Source organism: Aspergillus viridinutans (assembly GCF_018404265.1).
Source record: "Aspergillus viridinutans IFM 47045 DNA, scaffold_6, whole genome shotgun sequence".
Classification (NCBI taxonomy): domain Eukaryota; kingdom Fungi; phylum Ascomycota; class Eurotiomycetes; order Eurotiales; family Aspergillaceae; genus Aspergillus; species Aspergillus viridinutans.
The window spans coordinates 2,336,920-2,351,343 of record NW_025091222.1 but is presented as its reverse complement, the minus strand read 5'-3'; the positions used below and the strand labels follow the sequence as shown (position 1 = coordinate 2,351,343).

The window sequence follows — 14,424 nt, the reverse complement described above, 5'->3', positions numbered from 1 at the left end:
GGGAGATCCGTAGATCTGGCTACGTCTATCTCTATACCAAACCATTTAACCTCCTGTCTAAACCATGCGATTTGGAATGTTCGTAATGGGTCGTTACTTGGCGATCTCAACACCATTGGTCGCACCTAAGGGTACAAAGTCAGCCTTGCAGAAAGAATCAAGAAAGTAAGCTGACTTACCAAGAGCGTTCTTGATGTCACCGTAGATGGCGAATTGACCAGCAGTAAGACCACCGATCATGAACAGACGAGTAGGAAGACCAGCAAAGGAACCACGAAGACCCAGCTCACCCGCAATCTTGATAAGACGGGAGATGGTGCTCTCCCCGGGGAGACCCTTGGTCTTGTTGATCTTGGACAGCATAGTATCAGCGGGCTGAGAGACGATGGCAGCAGCGAAACCAGCCATGAGACCAGATCCCAGGTTAACGCCGGTCTGGGCGCTATTCGACAGCTTGGACTTGTCAAGGCGAGCAAAAACGGCCTCGGCCACCTTTTCGTAAACGACAAACTTGGTCACTGTGTAGGGCACCCTGTATCAAATCAGCTTATTGTTGTGTCTCTAGGCCTATCATCGAACCAACGTACTGCTTCAGGAGGATAGGACCGAAACCACGGTAGAAAGCACCAATGCCCTCGTTCTTGAGAATCTTGCCGAAACCGCCAATCAGGCCATTGGCAAAGCCAGGCTCAGAGACAAGACGGATACGTGTAGCCTCAAGAGGGCAGAGGGCGATCGAGGCGAAGAATTCAGCGGAGGCGGCCGAGACAGAGTAAACGGCAGTACGGTTCTGACGGGCCTTTCAAGACCAAGAATGTTGATGGATTGCTGCTTAAAAAACTCATAACCACCAAACTTGAAGGCTCCCTGCATGAAGTAACCAGCAAAGGTCGGGCCAATGCCAGTCAAGAGAGCACCAGCGCCCTCATTTTGGATGACTTGACGGAAACCACCAATCATACCACGATTATATGTCACTGGGTCGAGCTGGATCCTAGTCTTGACACTGTAGGAGTGTCAGTAAGTCGCGGACATTAGATACTGGAGCTGAAGCTGCTGGACAGCATACACATCGACTGGAGTGAAGGCACCATGGGTGACAGAACAGCAGACGGCGCCGGCAAAAGCGAACCGAGAGTAAAGGCCAAGGCCCTCGAGCTTCTTCTCGGGGGCGGCCGGGGCTACAGCAGCAGCCATTGCGGCGGTGATGAATGCGCGCGACACGCAGGATTGGGGATGGAAAAGGAACAGGTGTTACTGATCTGGAAAAAACGAGAGAGTAAAAGTTTGGAAGCAAGCTGTTGACAGTCTGCTACTGCGGTCAGAGTCAGACTAGGGGGAGGGCGGCCCACACGCGTTTCGGGTGATCGGCGTTCTTCGGCGTTTTTATGCGATATTCGGCGTTTTCCGATTGTATTTAAGATGGGATGCCCAGGGAAGCGCTAACGAGCGTAGAGATCTTGGTCTTACAAGACGGGTGGCCCCTCTTCCCGTATTACCGGCCAGACCGCTAGAACGCTGCGGGGTGCTATACGAGTCGACGAGATCCTCTAGAAAGCTTTGACCTGCTACTGGCAGCTGTCGTAATAATCATGGTTAGGGGCCGCCGGACATGCAGTTCCAGCAAGGTCTCAGAAAAGTTAGGCAAGGTCTTAAATTCTATGAAGATCACATATAATTTAAGAACTTGATGAGCTCCTCGACTACTGTATATAGTATGAAACCCCTCCCCCCCTCCGCCCCCTCCAACTACCCTAAAAAAGAGATTCCTTATTTCTAACCTGTATCTACTTTACACGTTAACCATCTTAATCACCCTAATCCCCTTAATGACCCTATCTTGGGGCAGTAAATTTGATTGTTGAGGAAAAGTGATGAAAAGTATAGTTAAACCAGCAATACCAGAGCAGGCACGGGTGTGAATTTCTCAATTTGGCGCGTCAGTTGCTGAGATTTCCGACAGTCTCAGGATATGCTTCACCACCTCCCCCACCTCGTCTTTCCTTGTTGGCAAATGATGGGCGGTATCCGTTTGAATGACAGGAGCAAAGTTCGACCGATAGTGGTTTCTCACTAGCTTTCGTGCGCGGCCGAGACAAAAGTCTCTGTTGCCGTGTATGTGAAGCGTCGGAACGTCAATGTAGGCTTTGCTCAGGCCATAAGCCTGGGCTCTAGCGTTTAGCCACAAGGAAGCCTCGTTAGGAAAGAAACAGCAGCTCATTACGGCAAACCGGAGCTGCGGCAGCCAGGGCACTAGGTCTTGCTGTTGCTGCCAGAGCATCATTGCAAGGGCGAGTGCACCTTCGGAGAACCCAATCGCTCCAACGATCTCTGCATCAGGATACTTCGCTTGCCATCCATCCACCGTCGGCTTGACAGACGCGTTGATTCTCTTTAAGCTGTCCTTGATAGTGGTGCCGTCGCCGCCAAACCAACAGTAATATGGCTCTTGGCCGCTGAACATGGGCAGAACCCCAGGTCCTGCAGCGCATTCCATCGGTCCGTCAAGGAAAATGAACTCAAACGCGTCCCCCAGTAGAAAACAAATCCTCGCCATTTGGACGTTGAGGATGGCTTCCTTTGAACCAGTGCCATGAAAGCAAAGAAGGGCTTTGGAAGGTCTCCTAGACATTCTGATCCACTCGTTAGTGCGTGATCGAGAGTGAGGCATGATGCGTGACCAACGTTGGTGTATTGAAGCGGCTCTAGTGTCTGTTTCCAATCCAGAGTTGGCGTTTTAGCTTTTCATTGATAGTTGATGGGACTTTCCATTCTACTATGATAACTACGTGCGTCGAAGAAGAGTACCATAAAACACTCCTATCAAAGGACACATAGGGAAATGTTCGCTCCATGGGGCAACATATCACTGGTATACTCGCCTCCACATGCAGGTACCCTGGGGCCAACAGACCGAAACGCCGAAGTACGCCGAACAGCCTAGGGGATTATCCCTTGGGGGCCGCCGGACGTCTCCCGCTCGCTACGGCGCCACTTGGATGTTCAGTGGACATGGGCGTAATGTAATGATGTAGCAGACAATGGCGCTCACGGTAAGACATCGTGCCTTTGATAAAAGATTTTGGTGGGCCATCACCTACACTTGAGTTCAAAGTCGCGTTCCTTGATACCTGTTCAGTCAAGATCCGGAAGAACGCCTGCCATCCTACTGAGAATGGGGTCGATTGGTACTGGGGCTCTTGTGCCTCCAACAACTCAGCGTGCGGTGATCGTGGAGGCTGGAGATCGGGTGCGTGTACGAGACGATGTGCCCCCGCCCACGCTTGAAAAAGACCAGTTCTTGATCCGAACGGAAGCCGTGGCTGTCAATCCCAGCGACACCAAAATGCGCGGCGCCTTCGTGACCCCTGGTGGTGTTCTAGGCACTGATTATGCGGGAACCGTCGTCGCTTGTGGGCCTGAGGTCACAGACGTAGAGGTGGGCGACAGAGTGTGCGGAGCTCAGCATGCCATGAACGCTAACACACCTCATCGTGGATCATTCGGAGAATACAACATTTCCGCTGGCAAGATCTGGTTGAAGCTACCTGCCTCCGTCAGCACTGAAGGCGCCGCCACGTTTGGTGCCGGTATCAGCACTGCAGGGCTGGCTTTGAAGCTTCTAGGGCTGCCTCTGCCTGATGCTGCCGTTCAGAAGCCTGCATACATTCTTGTGAACGGCGGCAGTACAGCGAACGCAACCATTGCTATACAGCTGCTGAGACTGTGAGAGAACCCCATTCCAGCGTTGGAACCGCGACGCTCGTGCTGACCAGTCTAGTGTGAATATGATCCCATTAGCTACCTGCTCTCCAAAGAATTCAGACCAAGTCAAAGCATACGGTGCCCAAGCGACCTTTGACTATCGCGACCCGGACTGCGCCACTAAGATTGTAAGGCCATCTGCTTTCCATCCCACAACCTTGGTTGCTGTCGTATCCATACACCGATTCTTACTGACCGATCCCCTGCCACAACCAGAAAGCTTACACGGGAAACAACCTGCGCTACGCTCTCGACTGCATCACGACAGCGGAATCCACCAGCCTCTGCTTCGCCGCCCTTGGTCGCGCCGGCGGCAAGTACGTTTCCCTGGACCCGTTTCCGCAGCACGCCGCCACGCGCGCCACTGTGAAGACCGACTGGGTCCTTGGACCATCCATCTTCGGTGATGGGTCCACCTGGCCTACTCCATATGGCCGACCCCCGAGTGAGGAGATTCGTGCTTATGGCAAGAAGCTGTGGGCCGTGGCTCAGAAGCTGGTCGATGATGGCAAACTGCGACACCATCCCGTGCGGATCCTTGAAGGTGGGCTCGACCAGGTGTTGGTGGGTATGGAGTTAGTGAGGAGTGGCAAGCTTTCAGGGGAAAAATGTGTGGTTCGTCTAGTCAGGTAGCTGGTTGCATCTCTATCAATCACTATATCACATCGAGGCTTGAATGAGTGCAACTCCCATGCTTACCCGTGGCAATCCAAATTTAAAAATGCGTGCGAGTCTTGGGACTAAGTAATCTATGGATCAACCCTCTCCACCCTAGTATTTGCTATGGTGATATATAATTTACATAAAACATACGGGGCATATAGTATTGCCATAGTCTTTTTGTGTTATCCACCCTGGGTTGGTGTTATATACTTTGCGATGGCTAGAGGATGTCTCCAGTTTTGCCCATTTTTTGGCGTTTGGCGTTTGGCTTTCTGGATGCGCACAAAGGTTGACTAAAGTACTGAAAAGTAGTTATCCTAGACAGTGAAAGGAAGGTCCTTTGCTTATAACAATATGATTCTATTCAAATCCAACTCGGACTGATCCGGTCGTCCAGCAGACATGTTTCACAGACGCTTCCTAGCCTACTTTTCAAGCATCCCCCTGTACGAGCTGGTCAAGACTTGCGCCAGGCCTGAAGGTAATTCTCGCCTCAACGCCCTCTTGCTTCGCTAGGACAGTCTCCTTGATTTTCCATTCCTTGGTCGGGTCAACAAGCTGGATCTGGTCGACTGTCAGTCTATTCCAGGAACACCGACATATATCTTGTAGCAGAGACTCACGTCAGAGATGGAATACAATGTAGCAATTAGCTTGTACATTTCGCATTTCGCAATGTTCTTACCCATGCAAGCCCGGTCGCCGGCGCCCCATGTCAGATCTGCTTTGCCCATCCTGTGCAGACGCTCAGCATAATCGTCGTCGCTTTCTGAGTGACGTTTCAGCCAGCGCTCAGGTTTGAAGTCGTGTACGTCATCGCCATAGGCGTCCTTATCAAAATGGGTAGACCATCCTGAAACCGCGACTGCTGTGCCTGGTGGCAGGGTGTGACCATCCGCAAGCGTGAGACCAGGGGCTGGTGGAACCAGGCGTCGTGATAACATGGCTCCGATAGGATGGCACCTGAATGACTCCCGAATGACCGCATCCAGGTAGGGCATTTTGTGAATTCCGCGTGTAGTTTGGCTGCAACCTCCGGATTCTTGCCCACAAAGTAGACGATGGAAGTAAGGCCGACAGTTACCGTGTCCGCACCGGCGAGCAGTGGTGTGGTAGCGTAACCGTGAACAACGCGCTCATCGACAACGTTCGGATGCTTCTTTTGAGTGTCCAAAATCTGGGAGAGCAAGTCCTCGCGATCTCTGGTTTTTGCAGCCCCGTTGGCCCTCCTGCTCTGGATGAGTTCCCGTGCTCGACGTGGGAATGAGCCCATGCGCTTCTCAAACACTTTCGTGATGGGGCTACCCTTGAGAAGAGAGTGAACCCACGGCATACAGGCTGCGTACGAAATGTCAGCCATAGCGCGGAATTTCATGCAAGCGTCGCCGTACCATAGCTCGGTATGTTTGAGCTGCATCGACACCTCGAAACATTCCCTCTCGATCAGCTTCGCCTCGGATGAGTCCAAAGTCGGCAGAGACCGTAAGCTTCATGATTGTGTCATACGCAACTGTGGTCCCCTTAGTACTGCTCTCAGGTTAAACCAAATTTGGACCTACAAAAATGCATCCACGTAAACACGGGCAGATACTTCTCTTTGCCGTTGAATTCTTGGTCAAGCTTCTTAACAAGCTGAAGGATACATTCGTTGATGAAGCTTTCTGATTTCGTGACGTTGGACATGGAGTAGATGCCAGAGACAGGCCGTTTGAGAGCGGTATGGGTCTTAGTATCGTCCGTGCCTATGAGACTTGGATAATGGACGCCTTTCAGCTCAGTTCGGAGCGGCCTCCAGTGATAGCTCTGAAAAGAGACCCAGTTAGAGAAGCTGCGAGCGGAAGGGTGGGTATTGCATACTTTGGGGAAGGGCGCCCTAGTCGCATAGACTTTTTCTATCATGGATGGTTTGGAGAACATGACGGTTCGTGGACCAACTTGCACCACGGGCCCATATTCCTTGTGTAAGCGCTGAATGACTTGGCAGGTTCGTCCATTGTAAGCATCAAGCACCTGGAAAATGTCTAGGGAAACATTAGTGGACTTCTGAAACAAGAGATGAAGACCTCAATTTCACCTGTATAGCGGCGCCACCAAGGCCCCGGAATGTGCCATAGTCCTGTTCGGAAGGGCGTCTCAAGAAACCAGACAAGGCCTGCAGTGGCTAAGAATAGAAGCAAGACGCCAAGCATCTTTGGGCGGGAAGAGACAGGCAGCAGCAGAAATGCACGATGAAGTCGCAACTGTACTGTCGCAACTGTACTGTCGCACTATATAGGGCGGTGTCAGAGGACCAGCCCTGCTAAATCAGTGAAACGCCGAAATCGCCGAAGCTCGGTCCTGAATCATGATTGCTGGTGCATAGCACGGTTCGTACAGCGACAAATCTTTCTATTTAACCAGAGTATCATAAGTATCAGTTTGCCCGGTTCGGTAGACGTCGGGTTAGTTATCTGATATGTAATCCTTGACTAGGCAAGAACCTTTTTAGCCTAGCTGTATTATAATTCTATCATACGCAAATCGAAAATACGCAAATACAGCAATATTCAAGAAACAATTTATAACCCGTCACTACTTGTATCCATGCATTATAATTATGTAGAGTGGGTGAACATATATACATAGGTATACTGTATACTCCGTACTGTATACACTTCCATACGTCCATAGTCCATACTAAGTTAGGTTGGTACTTTGCAATCTTCCAATTGATCATCCCTGCTAGTCTGCCAGTGGCTAATTTCCACGAATGGCAGGCCATGATATCAGCTCTCCTATCCATAGACCATACCGGATCTACCTTATGCCCGTATCTTACTAGCGGCCGTGGAAAATCACTAGTCAGTCTAGTCAGTCCGTCTTTTATGGATGCCTGACCTGACCTCCCCCTTCCAACACAACACCTCTTGTTCTCCTATCCTACGACTCACCTTCATTCGAATCTAGATACTCGTGTCTGCCGACCAACATGCGTGAAATTGTGAGTTCGCTCACTGACTTCGGAATTGCCTGTCGTCGAGGTCGCTGACTCTGATCTCGATTCCGCTAAATAAAGGTTCATCTTCAAACCGGCCAATGCGTGAGTCAATTCCGGTTCTCATGGAGAAATTGAAGGATTGCTAACTTGCGATACTCCTTCGCAGGGTAACCAAGTTGGTGCTGCCTTCTGGTAATTTGCCGCCATACGGAGTACACAGCATAACTCCATGCTCCCTATTACTCCCTAATTCTTCTCTCTGACCTAGTCCAGGCAAACCATCTCGGGCGAACACGGTCTCGATGAGTCCGGCATGTCAGTGATCCGGTCACTGTCGTTTACTCTCTATCTAACACTAACGTAGGTACAATGGCGCGTCCGATCTCCAGCTGGAGCGGATGAATGTCTATTTCAACGAGGCCGGCAACGCTAAATACGTCCCTCGAGCCGTCCTTGTCGACTTGGAACCGGGAACAATGGATGCCATTCGTTCCGGCCCCCATGGAGCCCTTTTCCGACCTGATAATTTTGTGTTTGGGCAGTCCAGCGCGGGAAACAACTGGGCAAAGGGCCATTACACTGAAGGTGCAGAGCTAGTGGATCAGGTCATTGATGTTGTTCGCCGTGAAGCGGAGAGCTGTGACTATCTGCAAGGATTCCAGATCACCCATTCCCTGGGCGGCGGCACTGGAGCTGGTATGGGCACGCTTCTCATCTCCAAGATACGGGAGGAGTTTCCCGATCGGATGATGGCCACATTCTCGGTCCTGCCATCCCCAAAGGTCTCTGATACCGTGGTGGAGCCGTACAATGCGACCCTTTCAATCCACCAGTTGGTCGAGCACGCAGATGAGACCTTTTGTATCGACAATGAGGTACAAGTTCTGGTCATTCCACGGTCGACGCGAGCTGACAAAGACAGGCGCTCTATGATATCTGTACACGGACGTTGAAGCTGTCGTCCCCTTCGTATGGTGATCTCAACCATCTCGTTTCGACGGTCATGTCCGGCATCACTGCCAGCTTCCGATTCCCCGGGCAGCTGAATTCCGACCTTCGGAAACTGGCGGTGAATATGGTTCCCTTTCCCCGGCTGCATTTCTTCATGGTGGGCTTTGCTCCATTAACCAGCCGAGGATCCAATTCCTTCCGCGCAGTGTCTGTCCCAGAACTCACACAGCAGATGTTTGATGCCAGGAATATGATGACGGCTTGCAACTTTCAAAACGGCCGCTTTCTGACCTGCTCCACACTCTTGTACGCTTTCCCCCTATTCCGAATCCGAAACAAAGCTAACCAAGTCTCAGCCGCGGCAAGATCTCCATGAGAGAAGTCGATGAGCAGATGCGCAATATCAGTACCAAAAACTCCGGTTACTTTGTGGAATGGATCCCAAATAATGTCCAAACCGCACTCTGCTCCGTGCCTCCAAAGGGCCTGAAAATGTCTGCCACTTTTGTGGGCAATTCCACGTCTGTCCAGGAGCTCTTCCAGCGCGTGGGGACCCAATTCACGGCCATGTTCCGCCGCAAAGCATTCTTGCATTGGTATACCGGCGAGGGAATGGACGAGATGGAATTCACCGAGGCGGAAAGTAACATGAATGACTTGATGTCCGAATATCAACAATATCAGGAGGCCAGTATCTCCGACGGAGAGGAGGAACAGTATGCCGAGGAGGAGGAGGCATTTGAGGCCGAGGAATAAACCCCTTAATTCATCATCTCCTTGACAGTAACCAGCTTCGAGCTTGTCATTCCTTTCTCTGTCTCTCTGGGGAACCTGCCTGGAATTCCTCATTGTTTACGATACTCACAGTTTTAAACAGGAATGGAATTTCAGTCAGCTAATAATCTACTAGTGGCATTCGTCGACGGATGTATAGAAACTAGCGGAGGAGGTAGTTCTTGTAATTGAGTAAACTGCGAATTAATCAGTATCCCTACAATATGAGTATTTAATATGGTACTATGAGTATTCGATATCTAGCGGTTGCTGAGGCAGCGTGCTGGTGGGTTGTATCATAGATATACTTGTGTGATCAACTTTTATTTACACTTTAAGGTCTTCTGCTGCTCTGTCTGCTGTACTGCCTTCCTTTTTAGGCTGCTATATACAGGCTCCTATACCCTATTAAATCTGCCTCTACTTCTGATGCCTACTGCCGCTATCTTCACCTAACTACTATAGATATATATTTTAAACTTTAACTTTTAACCTTAACCTTATTATCATATCACTACCTTACTATATTAATATCTTACTACTATTACTATTAATATTACTCTCTTATCTTCTACTAAGCTCTGCTCTCTCTTTACTAGCTATACTGCTATTAACTAGCTTTATATTTCTATTACTAATTATTATGCTACTAGGCACTCTTCTAGGTATTCTTCCTGCCTATTTTATAACTACTGCTATCTACTACTAATATTATACACTGCTGTGCTAACTATTCTATATAGAGGCTTTTATACTAATTATATTTACTATCTAGATTATCTACTACATCTGCTTCCTATTAGTATAGCTAATATTCTTAATCCAGCCTATCTAATAGCTCTGTAACTACTATTTCTTCTAATCTTTAGCTACTATGTGCTACTCCTATATCCCTAATAGTACTACTATCTATATAAGATTCTCCTATATTAATTCCACTATATACTATGCTATTTCATCTGCTTTTATGCTAGGGATTATCTACTAACTATTATTATAGTATCTAGTTTAGCTATTCTACTCCCTACTTTTACTTTATAATGTAATCCTTTACAGGACCTACTATATTATATTTAGATTATAGGCCTACTAGTTCTACTTTCTCTAATAGTTTATATCTCTCCTATATTCTGCCTATATTCTTTTTTACCTCCTATATCTACTACTATTCTGCCTGCCTCTAGCACTACTATAGATAGTTACTGTAATTACTATGCCGCGCTGCTTAGGGGACCTATCTTATATTAGAGGGTTCTCTATTAGTTATACTACCTAGCTATCTATAATAGTGCTCCCTAGTTTCTTAATAGCAGTTAGTACTACATGTACTATGCTATTTAGATATCTAATTTAGTTAGCTATAATAAGTATTCTAACTACTACTATAGTTATATAGCTAATCCTATACTATTGGGATATTTGTAGTTGTTAAGGACATGGAGTCTTTAAAGAGTGTAAGGGTAGGGGGTAGGCTAGTAGCCACCCTATATATATCTCCTTTACTTTAAGGGATTCTAGCTATCTTTTATATTTTAACCTAAGCTAAGAATAAATATAAGATCTAATTAACTATAAAAATAATAATATTAGTTACTAGATATTATTATATACCTGATATAGCTTCCTTAAAGCTATATATCTATTATTAATATTATATCCTCCCCTGCTTAAATTAAACTTTATTTATAGAGTTCTTAGTCAGCACCTATTAACATAACTATATAGATATAATTATTACTAAGAGATATAGGTTTCTAAATCTAGTATTTAGATATTATTATTCCTTTATTAATAATCTATAGAATTAACTAAATTATTCTTTATACTATTATTTAAAATTACTATAGTAGTAGCTAAGTATATTCTTTATTTAATATATAAGAGGTATAATTAGATTACCTTACTTAATAATATTAATAAGTAAGTTACCTAAGTAATTAGTGATCCTTAAGTACTATATAAAGAATTATAATAAATATTATTATTTATATATATATATAAATAATTAAATTAATAAAGGTAGAATTAACTAATAAGTATAGATAAATAAGTAAGTATTTACTACTAGTATATATAGCCTAGATATAAATACCCTTAACTTTTCTTACTTAATATATAAGATATTTTATAACTAAGCCTTAATATTAGATCCCCTAGCTTAGCTTTTATTTATTTAGATTAATAGACTTTTATAGTCTCTTCTCTTTATAAAGTATATTTATCTTCTTTAACTCCTTAGTTATTATACTCCTATTCCTAATTTAAAGATACTTATTCCTAATTATTATAGTACTATTAAGTAGGTAATAAAGAAGTACTATTTCCTATTAATAAAGTAAGATAGATTCTATATTACCCTCCTAGATATAGTATATAATATTAAATAGTCTTATAGTAAGAGTAGTAAACTATTAACTAAGCTAATTATTAATCTATCTTAGTAATTAGCTATTATTCTCTATTAGTAAGATATTGGGATATTCATAGTCATTAAGGATGTGGAGTCTTTGAAAAGTGTAAGGGTAGGGGGTAGGCCAGCAGCCGCCCTATATATACCTTATTAACTTTAAGGGATTCCAGTCTTCTTTTATATTTTAACCTAAGCTAGGAAGGAATGTAAGGTCTAACTAACTATATAAATAATAATATTAGTTACTAAATATTATTATATACCTGATATAGCTTGCCTAAAGCTATATACCTACTATTAATATCACATCCTCCCCTGCTTAAACTAAACTTTATCTATAGAGTTCTTAGTCAGCACCTATTAGCATAACCATATAGATATAACTATTACTAAGAGATATTAGTTTCTAAACCTAGTGTTAGATATTATTATTTCTTTATTAATAATCTATAGAATTAACCAAATTATTCCTTATACTATTATTTTAAAATTACTATAGTAGTGGCTGAGTGCATTCTTTATTTAATATATAAGAGGTATAATTAGATTACCTTACTTAGTAATATTAATAAGTATATTACTTAAGTAATTAGTAATCCTTAAGCACTATATAAAGAATTAAATTAATAAAGGTAGAATTAACTAATAAGTATAGGTAAATAAGTAAGTATTTACTACTAGTATATATAGCCTAGATATAAATACCCTTAACTTTTCTTACTTAATATATAAGATATTTTATAATTAAGCCTTAATATTAGATCCCCTAGCTTAGCTTTTATTTATTTAAATTAATAGACTTTTATAGTCTCTTCTCTTTATAAAGTATATTCACCTTCTTTAACTTCTTAGTTATTATACTTCTATTTCTAATTTAAAGATACTTATTCCTAATTATTATAGTACTATTAAGTAGGTAATAGAGAAATGCTTTTTCCCTTTAATAAAATAAGATAGATCCTATATTACCCTCCTAGATATAGTATATGACATTGAATAGTCTTATAGTAAAAGTAGTAAACTATTAACTAAGCTAATTATTAACCTATCTTAGTAATTAGCTATTATTCTCTATTAGTAAGGTATTACTATAGGTCCTGGTTATAAGTAATATATAAACTCTAGTATATTTCTTAAATATATTATATCTCCTAAGTATAAGTTAAATAGCATAACTTAGGTATTATTCTAGGGTGCTTATACTAACTACCTATAGTATAGAAAAGGATTAAACTATAAATTCTACCTAGGTTATAGTAAGTAGTAGAATTCTAGGGATAATATATAAGTTTCTTATTTTAAACTTTTTACTAATAGTTACTTATTTATACAGGATAATTCTGTAAGCTAGTAGTCTACTAAAGATTTAGAATAATAGTCCTATCTTATAAAATATATCTCTAAGTAAAACTATTAATATATCTACTAAATAATAATTAAATACTTTATATTAGACTCCTCCTAAGCTTACTACTAAATCTAGTTTAAGTTATTATAGTTATTACTTCTCTTCTTTTATAAGTAAAGCTATTCTACCTATACCTAATACTAATCTAAAGTATTAGACTAGATTAAGTTAATTAAGTAGTCCTAAAAAGAATCCTATTCCTATATTAAGTACTTATTATTACTACACTACTATAGAGAAAGCTTAGGCTAAGATAGTATACTCTAATATCCTAATCTTCCTAATACTAGATAGTAATTCTCTAACCTTAGGTACTACTCTAACTTTAAGTACTATAGATCTCTTTATTTCTAGTATAAATCCTATTATAAAAGCTATTATTACTAAGCCTTACTTAAATCTATCTTAGCCTAACTCTATTACTTCTAGTCTTAGTAATCTAAAGGGTAAATATTATCTTACTTTAAGTAGAGTATCTCTAACTTCTTTTAAAAAATATTATCTTAACTATCCTCTTAATAGTACTATTCTCCCTTAACCTATATTAATATCTAACTTTAAAGACCTTATTATACTTTAAGTAGTTTAGGAGGATCTTACTTATTTTTTTAAGCTTATTAATAAGAAAATTTTAAAGCTTAAGGAAGCTCTTCACCCTAATAAAGTAGATAATAATAAAGAACTTAACCTAAAGAATAAGATATATTAGGATAAGTAACTTACTAGTCTTACTAGCCTTTAAGATAGAGGTAGAGGCTAAGGTGATTAAGTATTACTTCTATTAAGAAAGCTAATAAAGTTAAGGAAGCCTAGAAGATCTCTTTATTTAATTATTTTTTTTTATATTTAGCTATTTTTAAGTAGTTTTAACTCTAATTAAATAGGTCTTCTCTCTCCTATCTAAATATTCTTATAATACTAGATAACTTATCCTTCTCTAATTACTCCTAATAAGTTAGAACTACTACTATAAATAGTCTATTAAAGTCTATATCTCTCCTATTAGTGTCTTATTAGATTTAATTATTCTTTAATAAATTATATAGTATTCCTCTATTTAACTTATTATCTAAAGAAGTTAAGTTAATTTTACTCTAGTTACTTCCTAGAGTTAACTTCTTTAGATAGTATATAGGATAGCTAGTTCCTATTAGTATATTATTAATATATTCTTAAATCTTTATTTATTAAGTATATTATTTTATTAAGATATCCTTTCTTACCTACCTTAAATATACTTCTAAATATTCAGCAGATTTCTAATCCTTTTAAGTTATCTTTAAAAGATTATTATATAAGAATAAGGGTTCTTTAACCTCTTTAAGCACCTTATATACTTTAATTAGTATATAAAGTAATAATTCTATCTTTTATAGTTATTATATTAGTATAGCTAATATCTATAGTTTCTTTAGCTTACTATTAAAATTAGCTTCTACTAATTATTAGCTATTAATTAGGTTCTCTACTATATAT

At 41.9% G+C, this 14,424-nt stretch overlaps 5 protein-coding genes across 5 annotated transcripts; 2 read left to right on the top strand and 3 right to left on the bottom strand.

Annotated features, from left to right (window-relative positions):
* Positions 1-93: 93 nt before the first annotated feature.
* Positions 94-1,197, bottom strand: Aspvir_008479 (putative mitochondrial phosphate carrier protein (Ptp); the record flags this gene model as incomplete). The annotated part of the gene is made up of 5 exons (XM_043271647.1): positions 94-125; positions 180-532; positions 588-715; positions 796-1,006; positions 1,070-1,197. The coding sequence occupies 5 exons, from the start codon at positions 1,195-1,197 to the stop codon at positions 94-96; spliced, it is 852 nt and encodes a 283-aa protein (XP_043127582.1).
* Positions 1,198-1,927: 730 nt separating this feature from the next.
* On the bottom strand, positions 1,928-2,632 carry Aspvir_008478 (uncharacterized protein; the record flags this gene model as incomplete). The annotated part of the gene is made up of 1 exon (XM_043271646.1): positions 1,928-2,632. One exon carries the CDS (start codon positions 2,630-2,632, stop codon positions 1,928-1,930), a length of 705 nt encoding a protein of 234 aa, XP_043127581.1.
* Positions 2,633-3,175: 543 nt separating this feature from the next.
* On the top strand, positions 3,176-4,398 carry Aspvir_008477 (zinc-binding alcohol dehydrogenase family protein; the record flags this gene model as incomplete). Its single annotated transcript, XM_043271645.1, has 3 exons — positions 3,176-3,726; positions 3,782-3,893; positions 3,982-4,398. 3 exons carry the CDS (start codon positions 3,176-3,178, stop codon positions 4,396-4,398), a joined length of 1,080 nt encoding a protein of 359 aa, XP_043127580.1.
* A 462-nt stretch (positions 4,399-4,860) lies between these two features.
* Positions 4,861-6,617, bottom strand: Aspvir_008476 (uncharacterized protein; the record flags this gene model as incomplete). The annotated part of the gene is made up of 6 exons (XM_043271644.1): positions 4,861-4,992; positions 5,052-5,344; positions 5,392-5,915; positions 6,002-6,231; positions 6,286-6,449; positions 6,503-6,617. 6 exons carry the CDS (start codon positions 6,615-6,617, stop codon positions 4,861-4,863), a joined length of 1,458 nt encoding a protein of 485 aa, XP_043127579.1.
* A 779-nt stretch (positions 6,618-7,396) lies between these two features.
* Positions 7,397-9,112, top strand: Aspvir_008475 (tubulin beta chain; the record flags this gene model as incomplete). The annotated part of the gene is made up of 7 exons (XM_043271643.1): positions 7,397-7,408; positions 7,484-7,507; positions 7,572-7,597; positions 7,679-7,720; positions 7,770-8,280; positions 8,328-8,662; positions 8,713-9,112. 7 exons carry the CDS (start codon positions 7,397-7,399, stop codon positions 9,110-9,112), a joined length of 1,350 nt encoding a protein of 449 aa, XP_043127578.1.
* Between the last annotated feature and the right edge of the window lie 5,312 nt (positions 9,113-14,424).